The sequence below is a fragment of the Microcaecilia unicolor genome, chromosome 7 (assembly GCF_901765095.1).
Source record: "Microcaecilia unicolor chromosome 7, aMicUni1.1, whole genome shotgun sequence".
NCBI classification, from domain to species: domain Eukaryota; kingdom Metazoa; phylum Chordata; class Amphibia; order Gymnophiona; family Siphonopidae; genus Microcaecilia; species Microcaecilia unicolor.
The window spans coordinates 238879758-238897885 of NC_044037.1; the positions used below are offsets into that span (position 1 = coordinate 238879758).

General features: G+C 46.4%; 1 protein-coding gene across 1 annotated transcript in view; it reads left to right on the forward strand.

Moving 5' to 3' along the window:
- Positions 1 to 18128, forward strand: part of KCNH7 (potassium voltage-gated channel subfamily H member 7) — a 490323-nt gene that overhangs the window by 254468 nt on the left and 217727 nt on the right. The window contains 1 exon segment of the mRNA XM_030210041.1: positions 2308 to 2460. Within this exon segment, the coding sequence (XP_030065901.1) occupies positions 2308 to 2460 (153 nt within the window).

Genomic DNA, 18128 nt, shown 5'->3' on the forward strand with positions numbered 1-18128 from the left:
CACTGCTTACTTCAAAGATAAGCAGCACAAAATATATTGTACTGTTTTGGATTCATGCCATTTACTTGTAACCTGGATTGGTCACTGTTGGAAACAGGATACTGGGCTTGATGGATCTTCAGTCTGTCCCAGTATGGCAATGCCTATTTATGTTCTTATCCTATTTTCAAGTACCTCTTTGTGCATCCTCCCTCCCCTTCTCTGCGCATATCCAACAGACTGCCAAGACCTGTCGATTCTTCCTCTTCAACATCAGCAAAATTCGCCCTTTCCTTTCTGAGCACACCACACGAAATCTCGTCCACGCTCTCATTACCTCTCACCTTGACTACTGCAACTTACTCCTCACCAGCCTCCCACTTAGCCATCTATCCCCCCTTCAATCCGTTCAGAACGCTGCCGCAAGTCTTATATTTCGCCAGAACCGATATACTCATATCACCCCTCTCCTCAAGTCACTTCACTGGCTTCCGATCAGATACCGCATACAATTCAAGATTCTCCTCCTTACCTACAAATGCACCCGGTCTGCGGCTCCTCACTACCTCTCTACCCTCATCTCCCCCTATGTCCCTGCCCGTAACCTCCGCTCACAGGACAAATCCCTCCTTTCAGTTCCCTTCTCCACCTCTGCCAACTCCAGGCTCCGCTCATTCTGCCTTGCCTCACCCTATGCTTGGAACAATCTTCCTCAACCCCTACGCCAAGCCCCCTCCCTACCCATCTTCAAATCTCTGCTTAAAACTCACATCTTCAATGCTGCTTTCAGCACCTAACCTTTCATGAAATATAGTATGCCCTATCAGACGGACTCTACACTTGTCTTTAGATTGTTTAGATTGTCTTTAGATTGTACACCTGTCTTTTAGATTGTAAGCTCCTTGAGCAGGGATTGTCCTTCCATGTTAAATTGTACAGCGCTGCGTAACCCTAGTAGCGCTTTAGAAATGTTAAGTAGTAAGTAGTTAAGTAGTCTGTACTAATTTTGAACACATCTCCACAAGAACCTCCCAGTTCTTTTTTGCTAGATTTATAATCTGCAACAGATCATGCATAACTGAAGTTTTGTTATTTCCAATTCTTTAAGCCCTAAAAATTTCTGAGGATAAAGAGGATCATGTTTTGATTGCTTTACATCTTGACCAGTCATATTAGCAAAGTCAACTTACACCCTTTGTTAGTAGACATCTTGCTGATAATCTCTTAGGAATTGCAATTCTGGAAAACGATGTTTTACTATGAATGAGCTCACCAACATTATTAGCAAAATGGAGGAAACCCTAAAATGTCTGGGGTTTTCTTATCATTTTGAGTTAAAAATGATATGAAATAACATTTCATATTCTCATTGTATCTTCATCCATCCAATCTCCTTTTTCCTTCTTCCCCTTCTCTCCCCATGATTGCTCTTTCTCTATTCCTTTCTGCCATCTTTTTCCTCCATCCTCTTCTTTTTCTCTCTCTTCCACAATCCCATTTCTTTTTTTTCTCCCTTTCCCCACCTATATTACTCTCTCTCTCATGCACACACACACTCACACTCACACACACACACACACCTTATTGCTGAATGTTCATCTCTCATGTTGCCTCTAATCTACCTGCATGGGCCACTATTATTCCTCACCTCCTTCAATCTACTGGCCTGCTACCCCACAGAATTGTTCATAACTCAAATTTGTACACCCTATCTTAGACCACTTAACAGCAAATCAAATTTGATGACTACAGTATCAGTTGTTGCGATCCTGAAAACCATACCATTATATTAATGTGTTATATTGTTAGTTTTACTTACTTGATTTCATGTGTGCTTTTGCTGTATGCCACCTAGATTTGTGGATAGGACAGGCAATAAATGGTTTAAATAAATAAACAAATACCTGCCTGATTGAATGATTGAATTTCCCCATGTAATGGTCTTTTTGAATGTTCACAGGCTCCATAAGGAGAGAGTATACATGTAAAGTCTTTCACTTGATTGAGCAGTGACATGGCATACATTCCTTCTTCACCATCCTCCAAATAAGAGAGATTCATAATATCTACAAGAAATGTACTGAACCCCCCCCCCCCCCCCATTCATATTTAAATAATCCATGGGATTTCTCTTGGGGAAAAATGTGTTCATTTTTTGTTATATCCAAAATCTTCGAAAGGAACTCATTCTGCAGAAATTGTTATAAGTAAAATTTCCTGTAAACAGATATGTAATTCATTTTACTTTTTTACTTATATTCTTCTACTAATTATTATTTTTCTTCTGTTTTCCTTTGGTTTGGTTTATTTTTGCTTTTTTTAATGCAGGATCCACCTTCATTTGTAATACCCATATAATCCCAGTCAAAAATCAAGAAGGAGTGGCAATGATGTTTATAATTAACTTTGAATATGTAACAGAAAATGAGAATGATGAGTCCTCTGAAAAGCTGGACCAGATATTGCCTGAAAATCGTAAGTATTTGATATAAGATATATTTTGTGGTATTAAATGGAGCAAATAAATCATATCTTCTGAAAAGGTGTGAGCTAAATCAAAATCCAAATGCAATAAAGAAAATCTAATTTCAGTGCAGTAGATGTTCTATCAAATAACATAACACAGTGGGGCAGTGGCCATTTTTGCTGTGCCATCAACCAAATACTCAAAAATCCACTTATTCTCCAATGACTTAGATTGAAGGAAAAAGGCCTCAAAGAGCTCCAAGACCAGTCATAATCTTACGGAGCTTAAACAGACCTACAAGGTCTTCTCTTCATCATCGGCCAAAAAAACCTTCTAGTGCCACAAATACAACCTTCTTACAATATCTGTGGTCAAAAAATAAGAAGAGACTTGCATACGTGTATTTATCGTGCAGGTATAAATCACTTCTATACAGTATCCACTATACACAATTTCACTTATCTTATTAGAAGTGGTGCATAATGGAAGTTTCTCGTTCTGGTGTTGCGCTGTGCAGTCCTTCACATCCCGCTCCGAGCCGATGATGGCCAGCGTTTCGCTGCTTCTTCAGGGTCTCGGGCTGAAAATGGGTCACTCGCAGAGCTCTCCAGAGCAACGTTTCAGTACTGTTCAATATTTCTGCTAGTGCTGGAAATGGCGCACATGCTGGGGGTGGAACTACCACCAGCACCTGCGTTGGGCTGGTGGTAGTTCTGGGTAGCCACACAGCAACCCTTTAGTAAAAGGGCCCCAAAGTGAGTTAAGAGGTAAAATTAGGGAAGACTGCCCTAAACTAGGGCTACCATATGGCTCCAGAAAAGGAGGATAGATTGAGCCAGTCTGGGTTTTACTTCCATTGCTTTCAAAGGAAGCAAAACCCGGACTGGATCAATGTGTCCTTTTTCTGGAGCCATATAGTAACCCTACCGTAAACAGACGGGCCTTGAGTAGTGATCTAAACCGAGGGTATGACTGTTCAGAGTGAAGATCAAGGGAGAGGGCATTCCACTATACAAAAGAAGGCTGCATGATGTGTAGACTCAAGATGAGAGCAGAAAACTGGAGGATTAGAAATACAAGAAGCTAAGAATGTGCACTATTGGGGCTAGTTCTGGGAGCGTATTTTATAAACAGGCTTATTTTTGAAAGAGAAGGGTGCCCATTTTTCGACACAAATCAGCAGATGGGTGTCCTTCTCCCAGGGTCACCCAAATCAGCATAATCGAAAGCTGATTTTGGGCATCCTCAACTGCTTTCCTTTGCGGGGACGACCAAAGTTCATGGGGGCATGTTGGAAGCATAGCGAAGGCGGGACTGAGGCATGATTAACACATGGGTGTCCTCGGATGATAATGGAAAAAAGAAGGGTGTCCCTGACGAACACTTGGCCGACTTTACTTGGTCCTTTTTCTTTTACGACCAAGCCACAAAAATGTGTCCTAAATGACCAGATGACCACTAGAGGGAATTGGGGATGACCTCCTCTTACTCCCCCAGTGGTCACTAACCCCCTCCCACTCTAAAAAAAAATTAGTTTTTTTTTCCATCCTCAAATATCATACCCAGCTCCATGACAGCAGTATGCAGGTCCCTGGAGCAGTTTTAGTGGGTACTGCAGTGCACTTCAGGCAGGCGGACCCAGGCCCATCTCCCCCCAACTGTTATAATTGTGGTGGTAGATGTGAGCCCTCCAAAACCCACCAGAAACCCACTGTACTCACATCTAGGTGCCCCCATTCATCCCTAAGGGCTATGGTAGTGGTATACAGTTGTGGGGAGTGGGTTTTGGGGGAGGGGGTTGGGGGGCTCAGCATACAAGGTAAAGGAGCTATGCACCTGGGAGTCCACTGCAGTGCCCCCTAGGGTGCCCGGTTGGTGTCCTGTCATGTCAGGGGGACCAGTGCACAACAAATGCTGGCTCCTACTACGACCAAATGGCTTGGATTTGGTCGTTTCTAAGATGGGTGTCCTCAGTTTCCATTATCGCCAAAAATCGGGGACGACCATTTCTAGGGATGACCATCTCTAAGGTTGACCTAAATGTTGAGATTTGGGTGTCCCCGACCGTATTATCAAAATGAAAGATGGCCGCCCATCTTGTTTTGATAATACGAGTTTCCCTGCCTCTACGTGGGGACATCCTGCGAGGATGTCCTCAGGAAAACTTGGACGCCCCGTTCGATTATGCCCCTCAAAGTCACATAAATGCCTATCCTGCTTATAATCAAACGAGAAAAACGCCCAAGTTCCGACCTAAATCGGGAGATGGACGTTTATCTCACAAAAACGAATAACACGGTGTAATCGAAAGTCGAACTTGGACGTTTTCAACTGCACTCCATCGCGGAAGCGTACAAAGTTGATGGGGGCATGTCAGAGGCGTGGTGAAGGCGGGACAGGGGCATGGTTATCACCCAAACAGAGATGGGCGCCTTTCGCCGATAATGGAAAAAAAGTATGCGTTTGTAGCTAGAATTTAGGGCACTTTTCCTGGACCCTGTTTTTTCACGAATAAGGCCCCAAAAAGTGCCCTAAATGACTAGATTACCCCCAGAAGGAATCGGGGATGACCTCCCCTGACTCCCCCAATGGTCACTAACCCCCTCCCACCACAAAAAGAATGATGTTTCACAACTTTTTATTTTCACCATCAAATGTCATACCCACCTCCCTGGCAGCAGTATGCAGGTCCCTGGAGCAGTTGTTAGGGGGTGCAATGGACTTCAGGCAGGTGGACCCAGGCCATCCCCCCCTACCTGTTACAATTGTGCTGCTTAATGCTTATTAGTCATCCAACCCCCCAAACCCACTGTACCCACATGTAGGTGCCCCCCTTCACCCCTTAGGGCTATAGTAATGGTGTAGACTTGTGGGCAGTGGGTTTTGAGGGGGATTTGGGGGGTTCAACACACAAGGGAAGGGTGCTATGCACCTGGGAGTTCTTTTACCTTTTTTTTTGTTTTTGTAAAAGTGCCCCCTGGGGTGCCCGGTTGGTGTCCTGGCATGTGAGGGGGACCAGTGCACTATGAATCCTGGCCCCTCCCACGAACAAATGCCTTGGATTTATTCGTTTTTGAGCTGGGCGCTTTCATTTCCCATTATCGCTAAAAAACAAAAACGCCCAGCTCACAAATTGTCAAATAAAACATGGACGTCTATTTTTTCGGAAAATACGGTTCGGTCCGCCCCTTCACGGACTCGTTCTCGAAGATAAACGCCCATGGAGATAGACATTTTCGTTCGATTATGCCCCTCTATGTTGCCTATAGGCTTGCAATAGGCATCTCTTTAGATTTCACGTATAGGTGGAGTAGTAGCCTAGTGGTTAGTGCAGTGGACTTTGATCCTGGAGGAACTGAGTTTGATTCCCACTGCAGCTCCTTGTGACTCTGGGCAAGTCACTTAACCCTCCATTGGCCCTGGTACAAAATAAGTACCTGAATATATGTAAACCGCTTTGAATGTAGTTGCAAAGACCTCAAAAAGGCGGTATATCAAGTCCCATTTCCCTTTCCCTTCCCTTTATAAAATTGGGCCCATAGTGTTCCTGTGTGCTAAACAGCCTGAACTTAATGTACTGACCATGGTTCAGGCTCCTTGTTTCAAACCTGTATAAAAGTAATCCTGCACACATCCTTCCAGAGAGGAGAGTCATAATCAGTGCTTCAGGGTGACACCAAGTGACCAGGTTCAGGGTCCACAGTTGCAGGATTCCCAAAGAAGCCTTGGCACAAGGCCCTCATCCAAGAGTTGTCACTTCAAGACCAGACTAGATTCATTGGATAGAATGTAAAACGGGGTAGGAAAATTCCCAGGTAGAAATGAAAGAAGGCTGAGTGACCTGAAAATACAAAGAAGCCAAAGGGAAATGCTAGGTCAAAACAAAATCACTATCCCATACATGTACATCCTTTGTTATATTCTGAGCATTTTTTGGCATGCTCCATTAATCACAAGGATTATAGTGAACTAGCCCTGAATGTTGTACTTCGCAGTCTAACACAAACACCATTAAGGTGATTACAAACCATTCAAAATACAGTGGTGAAGATGTTATGGCATGCTTAAAAGTTTGAGCGATATTTACTGCAGTGGGCTGTGAACCTGGAGAACTTGGTTCAATTCCCACTGCAGCTCCTTGTGACTCCAGGAAAATCATTTAACTCTCCGTTACCCCAGGTACAAAACTGAGATTTGTGAGCCCACTAGGTATGGAGAAAGTACTTGCATATAATATAGGTAAACTGCTTTGCTTGTACCTCAGAAAAGTGGGGTATATCAACTATATGACCCCCTCTTCTTGCCAAAGAACCTTGGCTCCCAACTAGCTACACAAGTCCTTTTAAAATTCTTCTCTTCACTCAAGGCATTTTTCACTGGCCATTCTTATTATTTGTCTAAGGGGGGAATTCATCAAGCTACGTTAGGGATTTTAGGCACGTTTGCCCCTTAATGTGACTTAAATGGCTCTAACGCCTGATTAAAATTACCAGAGATATTTAAGTCACCACAGGTTAAGTAGTAATGAGATGCAAAACATGCAGATGCATGTTAGAATCTCATTACTATGCAAATACCCTAACATGACCTGCAGTGATATACCACAAGTTGTGTTATGGGCAATAAAATCACTTCCTGGAAATATCAGGCTGCAAAGCTGCAGCCTGAAGCTCCTGGGTCAACAGAACAGGGTCCCCCCCCCAGCTTCCAGCCCCCTGGTTGAAGCCCCCCAGGTCAAGCCCCACCCACCCCATCTATCCACAAAGTCCTATTGCTAAGTGGTCATGTTTCCTTATATGGAAATATGACCACTAGTGGTAGTCATATGAGACTACTGCCAGGGGTACTATTTTGCAGTTGGCGCCAGACTGGGCAAGAGGGAATGGGCATTACTCCTTCCCAAAGATCCTCACAGACCACCAAAGTTCTAAAGATAGTCCTCTAAGAAGGTGAAGGCTACCTTAGAAGTGGGGGTGGGAAGGGACAAGTGGGGGCTTGGACTTTGTGGGGGAGTGGTGGGGCTTGACACAGAGAGATGTTTCAACTGGGGTGTCCAGAAACTAGGGAGGACCTGGGCTCTCAAGTAGCATTGTTCATTTATCACGGGATTCAACAACCTGCAGATCCCACAGGTGGCTGAATCCCATGGGAAATCAAGGTGCGGTAAAAGTTGATTTTTTTTTTTTACCACTCCTTGATGAATCCCCCTCCCCTAATAACCTTTTCCTGCTGTCTTCCACTAGACCCCTTTCCCCCAAATGACAACATATCACTTCTTCTTTGTTGCCCTTTCCCTCTGGAACCTGTTGCCCATGCGCTTATGGGCTGAGTCATCATAATACAAGTTTACCATACCTTACAACTTTCTGTTATGTTAAATGTTTTGAGGAGGCCATGCACCGGGGAATATGATGTGCCCGGTTGGCTGGAAGCTCTTCTGTGTTTCTACCCTTCTTGCTTCTACAAGATACAGATTATAACTTCTTTTTTCTATTTGTTATTATTGATTTTTATACCACTGGGCCATTGTACTAAGGGCAGTACATGAAGTGCTTTCTAAACTAAACTAAACATTGTTTGCTGTAATTGGGATATGATGCAATGAAGGGAACATGGCCGAATCCACTTATATCAAACAAAGCTATGCACAGTTGTACAGGTTATCCTCTGAAAAACAGGCACAGCTATAAAAAAGGAACTATTTAGACCCAAAGGTAATCAAAAATTTCCTAAAATTGAAAGAGAAGATAAGAAACTGAGTGAAAAAGACAAAGACCAGTGACTGGAGATAAAAATCAGATTACCAGACTATAACTCTATCACTAGAGAAAAACAGATGACCAGCATAATGGATAAATACTCTGACAGACCTAATAAAATGAACTTTATTCGACTATGAAGAATAGACAGATCTTTTTATATTAGAGAAACTGGGAGTCATTTTTCACTATAACACTAGTGAACAGTGAATAGCAGGATCATCTATATGTGATGCAAGCAATACACTTATGAAAGTCACAGAAAGAAAGTATATTTTTCATTAAGTTAAACCAGGAAGGGTATGTTGCAGCATATCCAAAAGATGTGCTCTTCATTGAAGCACTGGAAACTAAGGGGCCTATTTACAAAGCAGTACTAATGCAATAACATGTTATGTGCCAATTAATGTGTATTAGTGTTCACCGCTGCAAACTATTTTTAGCATACGCAGTATAATGAATTTATTAAACCATAAACTATTTACAATAGCATGCATTATTACCAATAATACAGCATAACCTAGAATTTCTTTACCATAATGTATGTTAATAAAAATGAAATGAAAAGTATGCAAATGCATGCAAAAAAGCTTATTATTATTCAAAATAAATAAAAAAAACTTGAATTAAACCTCACAAGCTGTGTTATTCATGGTAAGATAGCCAAACCACAAAAGATGGGAACAATTTAAAGGAGCTAGGGTTCTCAAAAAATAATTTCCACCTCGTCTCTCTTCAGGAATACTCCCATTCCCTAATCCCCATTAAAGATCCCTTCCTATTTCCTCCATCCCCATATTCCCTGAAACCTGCTAAGGGGGCAGGAGTGATCTAATGTGCTGTTGCCCAGTGTTGCCAAAGAGTGACCTCAGCCCCCCCCCCCCCCCCCCCCCCCCCCGCAATATTCACAGAGTGTCAGACTGTAACAAAGGTGCCTGGAGGAGTGGATGATGGTGGAAGCAGGGGGATTTGAAAGGAGATAATGAGTGTTCTTGGAAGGGGATCAGAAGCTTGCCCAAAATCCAGGTTTGTTCAAACCTGCATTTTGGGCTGGGCTACAACTGAAACTGAAATTTGGTCAGCCTCTACCCATAGGTATGAAATAGGATGTGCAGCATTTAGCGTACACTAATGTCTGTTAGCAGTACTTCCTTTTTAGTGAGCAGTAAGCCTGCATTGAGATTACCACCACTTTGTAAAAGGGGCCCTGTGTTAGATGCTATTGTCTCCTAATACAGCAAAAAAATGGACTACCACATGATGCGCTACAGTGTCATGCAGTAGAATTGGTATGGGGACGTGTCAGGGCTGGAGAGTGGGCATTCCTAGTGGTGAACCTAGCTTGTTTGCCACGCGGGGCGGAGCATCCACTCCTCCAGGCATGTCACCCCACCCTCCCTACACCAAGCAAAGGGGTGAACTGAGCAGTCACATGGCTCTTGGCTCTGCCGGTCCCCTGCTCAGAACAGGAAGTTGATGTTAGAGGGGGCAGGGACTGGCAGAGCTGACAGCTGTACGACTGCTCAGTGCATCCCCTTGCTGTCTGCATGTGGGGCGAACCCCACCACCACCACTCCACCCTTGGTGCACCACTAGGCATTCCTGTGCTAACCAGTTAGCTACTTTACCGCGTGCTAACTGATTAGTGCATGTACTGTATAACCCAGGATTCCTTGCCACCTACAAAATAGGAGGTGGTAAGTGCTGCTGTGGTAATTTTTTTTTTATGGCTGCGTGCTAATGGCAACATTCAAAAAATAGAAAATTGGGGTATTTATGGCCACAGTAAAAATGGCTTAGTGTGCAAGAAAGACCCATATAAGTATTGTTAATGCAGCTTAGTAAAAGAACCCCTTAGAGCTTTGTTTTTAAAATGGATACATTTTACTACTACTACTACTTAACATTTCTAAAGCGCTACTAGGGTTACGCAGCGCTGTACAATTTAACATGGAAGGACAGTCCCTGCTCAAGGAGCTTACAATCTAAAAAGACAGGTGTACAATCTAAAGACAAGTGTAGAGTCCGTCTGGTAGGTAATACTATATTTCATGAGAGGTTAGGTGCCGAACGCGGCATTGAAGAGGTGAGTTTTAAGCAGAGATTTGAAAATGGGTAGGGAGGGAGCTTGGTGTAGGGGTTGAGGAAGATTGTTCCAGGCAAAGGGTGAGGCAAGGCAGAATGAGCGGAGCCTGGAGTTGGCAGTGGTGGAGAAGGGAACTGACAGGAGGGATTTGTCCTGGAGCGGAGGTTACGGGCGGGGACATAGGGGGAGATGAGGGTAGAGAGGTAGTGAGGAGCCGCAGACCGGGTGCATTTGTAGGTAAGGAGGAGAAGCTTGAATTGTATGCGGTATCTGATCGGAAGCCAGTGAAGTGACTTGAGGAGAGGAGTGATGTGAGTATATCGGTTCTGGCGGAATATAAGACGTGCGGCAGCATTCTGAACGGATTGAAGGGGGGATAGATGGCTACGTGGGAGGCCGGTGAGGAGTAGGTTGCAGTAGTCAAGGCGAGAGGTAATGAGAGCATGGACGAGAGTTCGTGTGGTTTGCTCAGATAGGAAAGGGCGAATTTTGCTGATGTTGAAGAGGAAGAAGCGACAGGTCTTGGCAGTCTGTTGGATATGCGCAGAGAAGGAGAGGGAGGAGTCGAAGATGACTCCGAGGTTGCGGGCAGATGGGACGGGGAGGATGAGGATGTTTTCAACTGAGATGGAGAGTGGAGGAAGAGGAGAGGTGGGTTTAGGTGGAAAGACGAGGAGCTCGGTTTTGGACATGTTCAGCTTCAGGTGGCGGTTGGACATCCAGGCAGCAATGTTGGATAAGCAGGCCGATACCTTGGCCTGGGTCTCCGCGGTGATGTCTGGTGTGGAGAGGTATAGCTGGGTGTCATCAGCATAAAGATGATACTGAAAACCATGAGATGAGATCAGTGAGCCTAGGGATGAGGTGTAGATTGAGAAGAGAAGGGGTCCAAGGACAGATCCCTGGGGAACTCCAACAGATAGTGGGATGGGAGTGGAGGAAGATCCATGAGAGTGTACTCTGAAGGTGCGGTGGGAGAGATAAGAGGAGAACCAGGAGAGGACAGAGCCTTGGAACCCAAAAGAGGACAATGTGGTAAGAAGTAGATCATGATTGACAGTGTCCAACGCAGCGGATAGATCGAGCAGGATGAGGATGGAATAGTGGCCTCTGGATTTGGCGAGGAGGAGGTCGTTGCAGACTTTAGAGAGTGCTGTTTCTGTCGAGTGTAGAGGGCGAAAGCCGGATTGAAGTGGATCTAGGATGGCATGAGAGAAGAGAAAATCAAGGCAGCGACTGTGAACGGCGCGTTCAAGAATTTTGGAGAGGAAGGGGAGGAGAGAGATGGGGCGGTAGTTGGAGGGGCAGGTAGGGTCAAGTGATGATTTTTTTAGGAGAGGTGTGACTACTGCGTGCTTGAAGGTGTCAGGGACCATTGCAGTGGAGAGAGAAAGGTTAATGATGCGACAGATGGAGGGGGTGACAGTAAGGGAAATGGTGTTAAGTAGGTTGGTGGGGATGGGATTGGAGGAACAGGTGGTGCATTTCGAGGAGGAAAGAAGGCGGGAGGTTTCATCCTCGGTGATCTCAGGAAAGGAGGAGAAAGAGGCCATGGTTGGTTGGTTGTTGGATAGGGCTACAGGCTGAAGAGGAGGTGGTGGCTTGGTAGTGAACTCAAGGTTTATCTTTTGCACCTTGTCGCGGAAGTAGTCAGCCAGTGATTGAGGAGAGAGTGAAGGGGGAGTGGGGGCGGGGGGCACTTTGAGGAGGGAGTTAAGGGTGGTGAAGAGACGACGAGGGTTAGAGCTGAGAGAATTGGTCAATTGGGTGTAATAGTCCTGTTTTGCAAGGAATAGGTAGGAATGGAAGGAGGATAGCATAAATTTGTAGTGAAGGAAGTCTGAATGGGTACGAGATTTCCTCCAGAGGCGTTCCGCGGATTGGGTGCAGGAGCGAAGGTAGCGGATGCAAGGGGTCAGCCAAGGCTGGGGACTAGTACGCTTAGTGGGACAGGAGGTGGATGGAGCAAGGTTGTCCAAAGCAGAGGAGAGAGCGGCATTGTAAGCAGAGACCGCTTTGTCTACAGTCTCAGAGGACATGATGGAGGGAAGGAGATTAGAGATACTAGAGGATAGAGTGGGGGGGTCAATAGCCTGGAGATTCCTGGAGGTGGTGGTTAAAGTTGGACGGGGCGGAGAGGGGGGTGAAGAAGTGTGAATGTGATCAGGTGATGATCGGACAGAGGGAGAGCAGAGGCGTGGAAATTGGAGGGTGAGCCGGAGGAGGAGAGGACTAGGTCAAGACAATGGCCGTCACGGTGAGTGGGGGTGGTGGAGCACAGCTGGAGGTTGAAGGAGGATGTTAGGGTGAGGAACTTAGAAGCGTTAGAGTCGGAAGGGTCATCAACGTGAATGTTAAAGTCTCCAAGAATGAGGGACGGAGATGAGGGTTCAAGAAAGACAGAGAGCTACGCATCAAAGTCGGTGAGGAAGGAAGAGAAGGATTTTTCAGGGGGGCGGTAGATGACTGCGACTCTGAGTGGGAGCGGGTAGAATAGGCGGATGGAGTGGGCTTCAAAGGATGAGAAGCAGTGGGACTGCGGTAGGGGGAGGGGTTGGAAACTACAGGAAGGCGAGAGTAGTAGCCCAACGCCTCCACCGCGGCCAATTGGGCGGGGAGTGTGGGAGAAGAGATAACCTCCGTGGCAGAGGGCCGCGACTGAGGCCGAGTCTTCCGGGGAGATCCAGGTTTCGGTAAGGGCGAGCAGTTGAAGGGAGCGAGAGATGAAGAGATCGTGGGTGAAGGGCAGTTTGTTACAGACTGAGTGAGCATTCCACAGGGCGCATGAGAAGGGGAGAGAAGAGGGGGGAGGAGGGGAATAGAGACGAGATTGGAGACATCTCGGAATCGTTTGCATGGATAGGACGGGGACAGGCAAGGGGGACCGGGATTAGGGTTAATGTCTCCCGCGGATAGCAGGAGGAGGAGCAGGAGAATGCGGAGGAGGGTGGGGGAGATCGGGCGGCGAAGGCGACGAAGACGAGGTGCACTAAGGAGGAATGGGGATGGGTTAATGGCAGGAAGGAAGTGTTGAAGGTTAAAAGCTAGGAAAGAGGTGGGGGACAGGAGGGATGGTGAGGTGGTGGGGGATGAGGGTGAATAGGGTATTGCCATGGTGGGTAGGGCAGGAGGGCAGCGAGTTCTAGTGGTAGACAGTGGGAGTGGGGGGGAAAGAAGATTAGGAAGGGACAGGGCAAGGAAGAGAACGTGGACAGGGGCCATAAGTAGTGTCTGAGGTGTGACAGGTGACTATGTGGTGACTGAGGTGATAGGTCGTTAACAGGTGTTAACAGGTGGCTATGGAGTGACTGAGGCGACTGAGGGTTAAGTGGATAGATAGAGCTGGATTTTAGACTGGCGAGTAGGTAAGTCAATGGCTGAGAAGCTAGCAGGCAGGTTGGTAAGTCAATGGCTGAGAGGCTCGCGAGCCGGTAGGAGGGTTACTCGATGTGTTAACAGGCAGGCGGGTAGCAGCTGGAACAAGTGGTCAGGAACAAGCTGGGGTAGATGGACAGGAGCAAGCTGGAACAAGCTGGAACCGGCTGGAACAAGTCGTAACAAGCCGGAACAAGATGGACAGGAGCAAGCTGGAACAAGCTGGAACAGGCTGGAGCAGGTTGGAACAAGTCATAACAAGCTGGAACAGATACGCTGGAACAGACGGACTGGCACAGGCCGGTCATGCAGGAACGGATGGAACAAGTTGGGGCAGGCTGGAACAAGCTGGAACAACAAGTTGGAACATGCTGGGGAAGGCTGGAGCAGATGAACTGGAACAAGTTGGAATAGACGGACTGGAGCAGACTGAAACACACTGGAGTCGATGGACTGGAACAAACAGGGGGTAAGCTGGAGCAGTTGCGTGGAGAGTCTGGATCAGGCGGACTGGACCACACTGGAGCCGATGGGCTGGAACAGGCCGGGAGTAAGCTGGATCGGTGGACTGGAACAGGCTGGGATCGCAAGCAGGAAGAATCTGGATCAGGCAGACTGGAACGGGGACTGGAACACACTGGAGCACACGGGAACACACTGGAGTTGATGGACTGGAACACGCAGGAGGAAAGCTGGGTCTGCGGAGTGGAACACACTGGAGTCGATGGACTGGAACACGCAGGGTGAAGGCTGGATCAGTGGACTGGATAGCGGGGGAAGGCTGGACCAGTGGACAGGAACAAGCTGGGAACAGATGGGTAGGAGGACTGGAAGAAACCAGAACACGCTGGAGCAGATGGAACACGCTGGAGCAGATGGATAGGAGCAGGCAAGGAGGAGCTGGATCAGGCGGACTGGAAGACGCTGGAGCAGATGAACTGGAGCCTGCAGGGCTGGAAGAAACTGGAGCACGCTGGAGCAGATTGAACATGCTGGGGCAGATGGTTAGGAGCAGGCAAGCAAGCAAGGAGGAGCTGGATTAGACGGACTGGAAGACGCTGGAGCAGATGAACTGGAGCCCGCAGGGCTGGAAGAAACTGGAGCACGCTGGAGCAGATGGAACACGCTGGAGCAGATGGTTAGGAGCAGGCAAGCAAGCAAGGAGGAGCTGGATTAGACGGACTGGAAGACGCTGAAGCAGATGAACTGGAGCCAGCAGGGTGGAAGCTGGAGCCGTGGACTGGAGCAAGCAAGCAGGGAGAAGCTGGGGAGGGTGGACGGGAGCAAGCTGGGCAACTCGGTTCCTGCAGAGCAGCTGGGCGCATGGAAGTCAGCCCTGTGGATGTGTAGTGCTCCGCCCCGATCGCTCCAGCGCCGAGGACTTGGCACCGCGATGGGGGCAGGCCGCGGGAGGACGGGCAGCATGGGCGTCAGGCCGCCGGGATCAGGAGCGCCGCAGTGGTGCGGTGGGTCGCCTGGGACGGGTCGGGCCGCGCCACAAGGTCAGGTGCGCGCCACGAGGCCGCGGGTGAGCTCGCTCTGGCTCACCCGGGTCTCACGGAGCTCTCGCCGGTCCCGGGCAGTTCCTGCCGGGGAGCGCGGTGGCTGACCCAGACTCGCCAGCGAACTCAGCACCCAGTGGCCGACAGCACGCGGCCGCCTCTCAGCGATGGCCCGTCGATTCGTGCCTCCAGCTCTTCTGAGGGGGGGATCGCGGGGCAGCGGAGCACTGGGGGGACTCCTCTGCTCCTCTCTCTGACTCGCTCCCGGGGAGCACGTCGGCGGTTCGAGTGCAAGGCAGTGGGGAGCGCTGGAGACCCGATCTTCAGCGGAGCTCCTTGCCTCGCACCCACATTTTGTGCATTAAAATTGACAGGTGGCATAAATTTATCTGTTGAGAAGGGGCGAGGGATGACCCTGGGGTAGAGCCAAAAGTTATCGTTAAATTCAGCCAGTATCTGGATATTTTTATCCATTTTAAATTAGCACTGCTTATTCAGTGGTCCAAATTAAATGTCCAGAGTAGCTGAAAATCCACTTTAAGATATCCAGATAACTTTTACATGGCAGTTGTCCAGCTAAATATTTACCTCTGATATAAATTTCGAAATATTGGATACCTAAATGCGATGCCACTTTAAAAATTCTAAACATGAAATTAATACAAGTGCTTTTTTTTTCCTTTTTCTAGCATCATCTTACATTTAACTACGCTAGCAGTTTGGTCTTTATTCAACCTTTTTTGAAATGTGCAATACTTCCTCCTGATATTCAGCTGGCATCAGGTTCTCAGTGACTGCCCATCGCCCACGCTTAAACCAGATTTTTCAATGCTGGCCTGTATCCAGCAACCGGCATTGAATATTTGGTTTCTCTTTTGACCGGGCCAACTTAAACAGATATTGACCAACTTGTATTTTGCCCTGTGTTTTGCCCTATCTATAATCTCCTGTCTTCCTCAGTATTATTGGTGTTTATCTCTTTATTGACAATCTATTAGTTATGCCTTTATGAAAGACAGTTTATCAAACTAATAAACATTTGCCACCCGATATTTAAAACCATTTAACCGGCCAGAAATGGCTCCTGTCAGGTTACATGGCACTTAACCAGCTATCCAACAATATTCAGGAGGAGATGGCCAGTTATCTCCCGCTGAACATTGCCGGTTAGCGCTTGCCTCCGGATTCTATATAGCGCACCTAGAGATCTGCACTGAAATCCAAGCATATTCTATAATAACATGCATAACTTAATTAGCTTAACATGCTAATCAGCATTGTTAATAGCTCTTAAAAAGCTCTAATTAGCAATAATTGGCAATAATTAGAATTTACATGCATAACTCACTAAGTGCATTCTGTAATGCAGCGCGCCTAACTTCTAATGCATGCAGGCAAAAAGGGGCATGGGTATAGGTGGGAAAATGGGGATTTCATGGGCATTCCAAAATTTACATGTGTAGTTATAGAATATGTCCCAGTGCACCTAAATCTACACACCGGGATTTACACCATGTTTCATGGAGGCACTTAGTTTTAGGTGATGAGATATCAATTAAGCATATTCTGTATACCGCGCCTAAATCTAGGTGCCGCTTATAGAATACGTATAGTTGGCACTGATTTCCACACCGATGTTTTAGGTGTCATATATAGAATCTCCCCCTTAGCAGATAACCAGTTATATCGTGTGATATAACCAGCTATGCACCGATATTCAGATAAGAAACTTCAGACCACCCAGAATACAGCAGCTAGACTGATCTTCGGAAAATCAAAATTTGAAAGTGCCAAACCCCTTCGTGAAAAATTGCATTGGCTTCCCATCAAAGAATGCATTGCCTTCAAGGTTTGCACTCTGGTCCACAGGATTATCTATGGCGTAGTTCCTGGATACATGTTGAACCTAATAAATTTAGAGAAGGAAAGAGAACCAGGGATGGAACTGGACTGATGAGGGGATGAGAGGCAGTGGAGGATAGGTGAGAGTTGAGAGGGTGAGTACCAAGGTTGGAAATGGAAGACTAGGAAGTTGGTGAAATATTGGGGAAAGGTATAAGAAAATGAGGAAGCAGGACAGAGGCAGCAATGGAAATACTAGGTAGATGAGAGCTGAAAAGGAGGAGACTAAGAAGAGCGTAATAGAACTTGTGTTTATGGCCCTGGTTTGGATACCCAACCCAAGAGCTTAGCTGGTGCCCAGAACTTCAGGTAAAGAACAGGGTTACACGTATAAATCAGCACAATATATATAGTAGCCTGCTAAATACATATGCACGTGTTATTGAAATTGAGCTTTGCCGTGATATATATGTTTGTAAACTTGGCAGCAATTTACTGTATTTTATTCTGAGACCTGCTATTTTGCCTCTTTCACAAAATTGTTTTAGCAAAGTTTATTGAGGTGGGGTTGGGGAAATTCCAGTGCATATTCCCATGATAAGCAGCATGAAATTGAATCTATTTACGCTTTTCGGGATCCTGCCAGGTACTTGTGACGTAGATTGGCCACTGTTGCAAACAAAATATTGGGCTTGATAGACCTTTGGTTTATCTCAGTACGGCAATGCTTATATACTTATGAATTTATATGTGTCCCTGTTTAACTCGCATCATTATCCATATAAAATTACATCCTATAAGTGTTGTTTAATTGTATTTCAGATGAAAACAGCCTTTCAAGAAGTACTACTTCAGGTAAATCAGTCTATAAATATTTTGTTGTCTGTTTAATATGAAAAAGTGTGCCCAAGCTTTGTATTAGTATATAAAGGCTGGTTCACTATGATATGGTAAGTTTTTCATAAGGAAAAGGTATTTGCTATACATCCCATTTTCTTCAACAAGGGCATTTCATTTTAGGAACCTGTGGGATTTTGCACAAGCAGTGTACATAGAAAAATCCCTCAGGCTCCACCAATGGTATTAGATTTTGGGAAGTGTGATGACATCATTGATAA